This window comes from Nannobrachium achirus (assembly GCF_963921795.1).
Source record: "Nannobrachium achirus genome assembly, chromosome: 6".
Classification (NCBI taxonomy): domain Eukaryota; kingdom Metazoa; phylum Chordata; class Actinopteri; order Myctophiformes; family Myctophidae; genus Nannobrachium; species Nannobrachium achirus.
Window position 1 is genome coordinate 62326167 of NC_137815.1, and position 9587 is coordinate 62335753.

A 9587-nucleotide genomic window follows, 5' to 3' on the forward strand; every position below is an offset into this window, starting at 1 on the left:
GGCTTGCCTCTAAACTGTACTCCCAAAGTATAAATAAAGGTGATGATGATGATGATGAAAACAGGAGACATTTTTGTAGGAAAACATGCTCCTCAGAGCGCAGATCTCTGCCAGATCTGCTTATGGAATACATCAGTCCGAGTGTCCGACATCTCATTACTCTGACTATGTGGCTACGCGTGCAGTTAAGGTTAGGGTTAGAGATGGGGTTAGTAATGGGGAGAGTCCATTTGTGTGGAAACATGTCTCTGGCTTTTTGTGTCATCCATTGTGCATGTTTTTTAACTTGTGTACCTTACTTGCCTGTAAAGTAAGGCTGGGCGAACCTTTGATATTCGATAACATTGTTGAATACCTCGATATCGATATATATACTCATGATATTAGTAAAAACAATTGCATTATTTGGGTTTTAACGTTTTTCTCCACTGCTTGCCTAATCCAGATAATGAATAGCATATCCATTCATGCACACTACACAGTACAGAGAATAAAGAAATTAAATGCCTTATTTCCATTTTCCAACAATGGTTTTATTGAAATAACCACACCTGGTTACAGTGGACTGCTTTTTTGCATGTGCTATGTGCATGCATAGTGTGTATGTTAATTCATTTGACACATACACCAATACCTCATTTCAAGCCATCTTAGTCGATATGAAGCCTATACCTTGCATGATGATACCTCGATATCGATACATTTTCAATATATTGCCCAGCCTTACTGTAAAGTAAAAAAAAAAATCAATTAAGTAATATCTGATATCTATCTGTTTATCTAAGACATGCAGAATGCATTTATTTTCAAAGACCCCCAAATAATACAGTTCACTGCAGCTCAACAGTTTACTTAATTCACAGACCCATTGTTCAGAACGAGCTCCCTTCCCCTGTCTCAGCTGAACCGCTGTCTCCACACGGTGTCACTGTTGGCTCTGGCCTAGGAACTTAGAAGTCTTCTGGGATTCTGCATTTTAACAGCGGGCAACCACGTTCGGGAAAATCGTGCTCTTTCGAACGACCATCATTTCGACCGGAGGGTTAATAGCGAGTCACTTCACGAGGTTAGGGTTAGGGTGAGGGTTAGAGTCGGGTGTCGAAAAGATGATATGTAGTAACAGCGGCACGCTCCCACCACAGCCAACAGCCGGCTGTTGCCCACTGTTTAAACGTAGGGACAGGGTCACGGGTGGCACTTATTTGAGGATTTGCCTCATAATGGCTAAAGATGTTATTGTACGACTTGTAGTTCAAGAGTTATAGGCCGAAAGGTGAAGCGGCATGTTAAAGTGCCACCACGATGCCAATTTGATGGCATGCCAAGAGTGGGCTTGCCAGGACAGGGGTGAAAACATAATCTCCACCTCCCGGCCATTCCAGCCTGGCGGAGATAATAACTTGCAATGTGGGAAATCCCAAGTGGTGGTGGGGCAACCCTTTTGTTTATGTTCACTGATTGGGCCTTTAAACATAAGCTCACGTCTGGTAAACACTGGTTTGTGTTGTTCAGAAAGTTAAAGAGTAATCCCACCGCAAACAAAGCAGCACTTACTGTTCATACAGCTTTTGTCCTCTCATGAAGACCATCACCTCTGTGTTGAAGGGAAAAGTGCCATCATCTTTACGGAAACGGTACAACAGTTTTGCATCTTTGAAAACCAGCCGCTTGTCACAGACTGAGGAGAGGCAAGATAAGATCCCCTGTGATCCTTCATATCGATGTGACACCTAACAACTTTTTACTAGTATATTTATATTGCTTCACTTCTGTTTTCAAATGTTTGTTACTTGTTGTCTCCTCCTTACCATGGTGAACAATGTCATGGTCCATGAGATGCTGCATGAGGCCAATAGCTGTGGTCCGATCCGTTGCTTCTTTGTGGGTCACAAGCCAGTCCGTTAGTTCTTGGGCCACAAAACAGTTAGGATATGTGCGCAAGTTGTAGCGCCGTTCCTTGATTAGCTTTCCATCGTGGAGCCTCAGTCTTGAAGTGGGTTTAAAATCCACAGTGAGTCAGTCATCAAAGACAGACATTAGATTCACTTCCTACACATTAGGATCTAATGTGTCACATACGAGAAGACTTAAGTCAAACATGCATTAACACTAAACAAACACCATCATATATGTTGTTAACATGTAACAATCAGTCAGTCTTTCTCTCTCTCTCTCTTTTTTTCTCCATACCTGAGTTGTTCTCCAGCAATCATAACTTCAGCCTTGTGTCTTGTCATGGGTTTTCTCCTGATGGTGCTTATTTGCTCCATGATTGTTCTCTGCCACTGGACTAGAAGGCTAACTTGTCTGTATAGTCCTTCTGTATAGTCCTTTATATTTACCAAATAGCCCGGAAAATAAACAGAACCCCTTTGCCATGTGGGATGGGTGTTATGTGTATACACACACACACACACACACACACACACGCGTGCACGCACACGCACGCACGTGCACACACACACACGCACACACACACACGCACACGCACGCACGCACGCACGCACGCACGCACACACACACCACACACACACACACACACACACACACACACACATGTTGCGCGTGTTTGTTTCACAAAATCACACATTTGGATTTACATGTATTACAAACATTTTCAGTTGTGAAATTGTATTTTGCTTTAATCCATGCTCCATGTTAGATTGAAACAGAGAAGCACTTTCACCTGAAACATTGGAGAGATTAGTTCTACTTTGCTCTACTGATATTATTGTACGTTAATCAAGTAAGTAAGAATTATTCTGGGTGATAGAAACACAGTAGGCTATAGTCAACCTAGATACAGTGAGTGACTTTTGATTGATTGATTGATTGATTGAATATTGATTATTATTGATTGATTATTAACCGTTTGTAAATACAATCACAGGAAAGTACAGTACAATACAAGGTCTGCTAATAGGATTTGAAACCCAAGAAAGAAAGATGGCTTGTTTCCATTGGGGTCCAACACACACGTCACGCATGCGCACACACACAGACTCACACAAATCAGTAGGCAAGTGTTCCAAATTATTATATATATTTTTTTAATAAAAATGAAAATGACAGAAAGGGTGATTATTTAGATGAAATGTTGCTGTCCAGAGGATTATGGCAGCACTTATTTTTTGGCATCATCTCAGCTGTAATGGCACCAGCAGTCAAGGATGGTGACCACAAGGTGTCGGTATTGACCCATGTATCCTCACAAAATCAACAGCTCATCCTTTTTGTTGGATGGAAATAGTGGCCAGCCATGCCATATTTTTAAAATGCAAATGTATACGCCTAGACTACACTAGAGGTATTCCGCAACCACATATTGAAATGGTATTCAACTATTTTAAATTAGCAAAATCTGGGGTGAAATTTTAATGGAATGTCCGGGAAATTAATTTAAGTAGACTAAAGCCTAGCCTATTAGTCCAAGTGGATTTTTGCTGGTGGAGCCAGCTTAACGACAAGTAGCCTATAATATATCTGACATCTTTACAAGCACGATGAGCAGTGGGACAGATAAATAGAGGCTATAGTAATAGGCCATTCTAAAAGGCCAAAAGAAAAGCAAGAAAATACAGCTAATGCCACTGTCCATGTTTCATTTTTTTTCCTTCAACCCCCAATAAAATAAAGAGTAGCCTACCATCAAATCACATGTTCAGCCCCTCAAGATATACACACATCAGCTTTTATGCAAATTGCCCTCTTCACTGTCTTTTCATTGGAGAGAAGCGCGGAGGTGTAGTCTGAGCGCGTGACATCATGCCTGCCGTATGAAGAAAGTGCGCTTCTCCTGAAAAGGCAGAGGGTTCTCGTACATAAGGTCCTGTCCTCTGCTCTGTCACTTCAGTGGACTTAGCTTTGTGGCCCGTGGCGTGCCCACAGCTCTGCTCGTCATACATGGCTAACTAGTCTACCAACACAACACGGAGGGACGTCCTTTTCCTTTTATTATGTATTAGCGTCATTTCGGAATTACTTTTTTTTCCTTCTCCTTTCAAAGTGGCATTATTCTATTGACTGTAGTATTCGGAACTCTCTGGGAGCGCCAGATTATCAATTACGATGGCTAACGAAGCACAGTTGCATTTGGGACTTCAGAAAACTCCGATGGATTTCGTCAGCGAGTTCGAGCTGATGAAGTTCGGCGTGAAGAAGGAGGCGATGCAAGGGATCGAGCGCTCGTTCATCGGGGCGTGCAGCCAGCTCCAGAGACCGGACTCCGTGTCGTCCACCACCCCGGGCAGCACGCCGTGCCACTCGGTGCCCTCCTCGCCGAACCTCAACCCGAGCGAGCAGCGGAACAGCCACGGCGGCAGTGACCAGTTCTGGATAGCGAACAACGGGGGCTACCCGCAGCAAATGTACCCTCCGGGTTTCGGGCTGACACACGAGGACGCCGTGGAGGCCCTCATCGGCACCACGGTGCACGGGCACCCGTCTGCGCCCCACGGCCACCCGCAGCCTTTCCAGGCTGACTTCGAGGGGTACGGCGGGCAGCTGAGCGACCATGCCTCGCACTACCCGGGACTCCTCCGGCAACAACAACAAGCCGACGCACTCTCGGGTCACCCCGACATGCAAGACATGGCCAACGCGCACTGCCCCGACCAGTACCACGACAAGGAGGACCTGGACGACTCCGCTCCCCACTCGCCGGAGTCCCGTCACCTCCACCAGCACAACCACCGCCAGGGCAGCAGGCGAGGCGGCGGCGACGAGCACTTCTCGGACGACCAGCTGGTCACCATGACCGTCAGGGACCTCAACCGTCACCTGCGGGGCCTGGGCAAGGACGAGGTGATGCGCCTGAAGCAGAAGCGCCGGACCCTGAAGAACCGCGGCTACGCGCAGTCCTGCCGCTACAAGCGCGTCCAGCAGAAGCACGTCCTGGAGCACGAGAAGACCAGCCTGGCCGGGCAGGTGGAGCAGCTGAAGCACGAGCTCAACCGGCTGGCGCGTGAGAGGGACGCTTATAAACTCAAGTGTGAGAAACTGACTGGCGCAAATGGTTACCACGAAACTGGCTCTACCAGTGACAACCCTTCTTCGCCCGAGTCCTATATGATGTGAGTTGAGTGGTGCTTTTCACAGATGAACTGTTTTTTTTTTCTTCTCTTCCTAATAACGGTTTTACATGTGATGTTTTCACACAATAATCGATTTAAGACCACTTAATTCTGCCTACAGGTAACTCAAGTGGGGGTAATTCCGTATCTACAACCACTCAATGAAATGTAACTGAAATAGCATACGCAGCGAAACTCAACTGGAGACATGCATGCTGGACATGTAGGCCTACTGTGTGAGACTCTTTTCTTTTTTTTGTTCAGGTTTACCTGCCTGCATTTTGTCTTAATGGAAACACTTGAAATATAGGCTAATATCCCCACGAGAATATTCACTTTACTATTATTAGAAAGTCATGTTTGCCTTATTCTCTATCAATTAGGCTACTTCTATAGGCTTTCATTGCTTGTTGTCGTGATTTTGCTTTGCTCATCAGTTTTTTTCTTCCTGTCAAGTGTTGTACATAATGTATATTTGTGACAACACTCACCATAATGATATAGGCTACTAGAGATGAAATTTCCATTATTTTTATGAAAATAATTCTGCTGGACAGAAATGGTCCTTTTTTCCTTTGAAAGATAACAGTCAGTTATATGCAAGAAAATGTATTTGGCTGACATCATTTTGTATTTAAATTGTTTTCATCTACTATTGATCAATAAAGCCATCATGACTTTGTACATTTGTGTCTCATATTATCTCTCATTAGTTATGCATTCTCCAACAGAGCAGATATTTCCTCAACAATTAATTTACAACAAAAACGTTTTATAATTTGCATCATGGACATAAAATTCATGATAGACTTAAAAGTATTTTGAGCAATCCAAGTTATATTGCCAAAAAATAAACAATAATAAGAAGAAATTAAGTTATCAACAGTAATAACTATGACTATATAAAGACAATACAAATACATGCAGGAAAAAGATGTACAGTGTTGTATACAACATGGGCTTATTAAATGATAAAACTAATATTTGTGCACATACAAAATTATTTTCCATTATTATCACAACCACTTCATGAAGTAACTTTTCCTTATAATATATTCAATTCAATATGTATACCCCAGTTTTATTTATTAATATACATTTGAATATAGATTTTAATATTTATTTTTAAATTAATTTCCCACATTATATGCAATTGCTCCTGCCATGTTTGAAAAACGATGCTGGAAATTGTCAATGTAAGGTGATTGATTTGCTATTTCATGTTATTATGGACAGCTGGAAAGTCATCAACTCTTACTTTTAGCTTAATTTAGATTTTTGGGACCAGAATAAAAAAAAAATAACTAATCACAGGGAAAGGTCATGCGTGCAGAGGATGTGGTGTCAGAGGAGTGTTTTTTCAGGCAAACATTGAATGGAGACAACGGTGTGTGAATGTACAGTTCATCATGGTGCAGAAATCGTCAACACTTATCAGCGTTTTCAGCTTATGTTATTATCCCTCAATCAAGTCAAAACCTATTCTGACAGTCCTAATTGACAGTCTGACTATATCAGGTCGACTTCTTCCACTGTGCTACCTGCAAGGCAAAGTCTTAGAACTTATTGATCAACACCTCCCCCCACCTCCACTCCTCATATGTGGGAGTTTGTTTATTTGAAATAGATGCAGGCTGATTTCCGATTACAATGCTCAACCAAACCACAGTATAAATATAAAAGGATTAGAGGGACAAGCAGAGCAACGTGCCAATATGTGTTGGGTTGGAGTTGGAGGTAAATGAATGGACGAGTGGCTCTCTCTCTCTTCTTCCCTGACCTTTGCTCTTCGTGGAGGGCTGTTTCCTGTGGGACCCCGGCATGTGAAAGCGCAGAGGATTGACTGGCAGGGGCTGTGGGGTACAGATAATATGGAGTTGAAATCAGGCTTCCCCTCTCCTCTCTTCCTCAGACAAACAGGTCACCCCTGCATTCATTAACAGAGGAAAAGAGAAACAACAACCACAGCACATTGCTGTGCACTCTTCTGATTCTCTCCCTGGCACCATTTTGAAATCCTAATGCTTCCCGTATACAGATTATGCTTACTTCAGGACTAAAACAGCATTTAATTGTCTCGTCATGTGATAAATTGTCACACTGTGACAATTGAACACTGTCATTTAATTAATAGTATACAGTACGTAATGGCTTGTGTGATTTGTTATAATTCTGCACAAGGTATATCGAGACAGTTTTTTGATTGGCTGGTTGGCAGGTGTGTACACGAATGGCATATCTACCTTTAGCCTGGCTAACAGGTTCTCGTCTCAATATGTGACCTCTGCCCTCTGACCCCAGCCTCTGTTGTTCAGTAAAGACAGCCATGAAATCACATCACAGGTGCAAAAACACTTTCCCGTTAAAATAGGCCTAATTCCAAAGTGTCGTCCTACGTCCCTGTGTGAGTGTGATTTTTGTGTACATTGTACGTCAGGGATATAGAACTATAACCGGAGGATTTTGGCGACTAAATTGTCCTCCATACTGTTCTGTCAGTGGCAAAGTGTTATTCGATCAACTGCTTCCCCAAAATACGTTTTGTATGTAAAGACTTTAATCACAAATTAGATGGAGGAGATCAGGCTAGCAAGTTCAATGTTCTCTTTTAAATCACTTCTTCTAAACACACTTTTATAGATGTGCTTTAAGACCATTTTGTGTTTTTTCCTTTTTATTTTGCACACGTATCCTTTTATTTTCTTTTATTGTGTTTCTTGCACAAAATGTGTTTGTTTTTTAATGCAGTGTGATGTGTTTTAAAAAGTAAAGTTCATTATTATTAGGCCTAATAATGCACTTGAGCTATGCTCTAATACTAGAAGTAAAAATCTTGAATTAATTGTTTACTTTATTTTTAGATCATTACAACAATAACAGTGACATTTAAGTACTATACAGTATTTTTTTTAAATATATATTTATATTAAGCAATTTGCAATCAGGTAACTTGTCTTTCCTTTCCCAAAATGGATACATTTTTGATTAGTAAATATTTGCGTGATTGTGAGTTTAGCATGTGTGCATCTCAATTATAGTTCACGCCTATGTGCACGGAGTCGCATACGCACATCACATGTACATTGCATGCAATGGCGCCGTTAAGAGAAGTAAAATGTCGCAGAAGGCAGTGGTTTGTGGTCCTGTGTAACACAGCTTGCAGGGTGCCATTGTAGAACCGATTAGCCAGCTCTTTTCCCTTCCATGTGATAGGCTGGCGGGCCTGATGTGGGAGCTGAGCACTTCCCCCTTCTCCCTGCCACCAACACCCCGAGCCCACACCGCCTGGGGGAGGCTACTGAGTCAGCAGGAGGGAAAGTTGTCTGCACGGCTGTGGCATCAGAAGCAGCGAGAAAGCGAGAGAGAGAGAGAGAGAGAGAGAGAGAGAGAGAGAGAGAGAGAGAGGAGGAAACAAAGAAAATGGTGAGAATAGCTGAATATATAGACAAGGTAGCGAAGGGAGGAAAATCATTAGGATATAAAATGCAACCGATAACATGGAGAGAAAACATGATGGTCAGAGCACGAGAAATGGATGAGGAGACAGGACATCACTTCCATTAATCATTTCTAATCCCCACCACACACCGCCCATACTCATTATACTGCCTGATCAGTGACAGTGCATATTTGGTTTCCATAAGGTTAATTTATACTGTACGGTAGATAACACATAGGTGATACACGTGCACACACTTTATCCATCTATACATCTGTCTGTCCATCTGTCTGTCTGTCATTGTCATTTAAAACACAAGAATGTTCAAAGTCCAAGAAGGCATTATTTGGATGTTGGTAACAGGAGTGATTGAGGGACAGACAAGGTGAAGGATAGAGAGAGTGCAGCCAGTTTGCCCGAGGTCTGACTGTGCCTCAGACAACGGACACAGACAAAGGAATGTTGGTGTAACTCACCATTGTGTGGGGAGAGGCAGAGGAATGCAGGCCACCAGGCTGCACTGTCACCAGTGGACACAGCAAGAGGCCTCAGGCTGTGAGGGAGGGCAGGCTGGTGGGTTCAGGCTGGTGGGCTCAGAGGACACCCATACCCAAGCATTACTCAACATTTATACATAGTCAAATCCAGTATTGATTTAGTGTTGGAGATAAATGAACACTGTGGACATTACAGCGCATCTGTGATATTATATCAAATGTCTGGGGTAGCATTGTCCCACTGGGCTCTTCAAAACAAAATGATCTAATTTGAGAGCTGTTGACTAACTGTCTCAAAGAAAGGAGACTAATCTCTCTTTGATTGTCAGGGAGATTAAATGTTGTCAAATAAATTCCTGATGGCTGTAATGGAGCCATCAATGATAGGACTCATTCATTTTACCTTGATTAGCTGAGCAAATTCGCCTTTGTCTCGACAAGAGGCCAGTGTCAAACAAACAGATTGACCAATCAATGAATTCTGCGTTTACAGAAGATGACCATCATCAGTAATCTTCTGTGGTAAGGTGTCAACTGACCACCAGACATTTGACCCCAACAACAGGACATCACTGGTCC

The 9587-nt window shown here is 42.7% G+C and overlaps 2 protein-coding genes across 2 annotated transcripts in view; one reads left to right on the forward strand and one right to left on the reverse strand.

Annotated features, from left to right (window-relative positions):
• The window catches only part of LOC308287231 (DEP domain-containing mTOR-interacting protein), a gene marked incomplete at both ends in the record, with an annotated part of 5332 nt that extends 3062 nt beyond the window's left edge, over positions 1-2270 (reverse strand). The window contains 3 exons of the mRNA XM_080728346.1: positions 1555-1678; positions 1809-1987; positions 2191-2270. Of these exons, the coding sequence (XP_080584472.1) occupies positions 1555-1678; positions 1809-1987; positions 2191-2270 (383 nt within the window). The remainder of the gene's footprint in view (positions 1-1554; positions 1679-1808; positions 1988-2190) is intronic.
• Positions 2271-3853: 1583 nt separating this feature from the next.
• Positions 3854-5756, forward strand: LOC308286301 (transcription factor MafB-like). The gene is made up of 2 exons (XM_080727301.1): positions 3854-5072; positions 5194-5756. The coding sequence occupies exons 1-2, from the start codon at positions 4069-4071 to the stop codon at positions 5195-5197; spliced, it is 1008 nt and encodes a 335-aa protein (XP_080583427.1). The 5' UTR covers positions 3854-4068; the 3' UTR covers positions 5198-5756.
• The last annotated feature ends 3831 nt before the right edge of the window (positions 5757-9587 follow it).

What these genes read in the sequence shown, in the direction of transcription:
- LOC308286301 (XM_080727301.1), top strand. Translation starts at nt 4,069, where the DNA reads ATGGCTAACGAAGCACAGTTGCATTTGGGACTTCAGAAAACTCCGATG.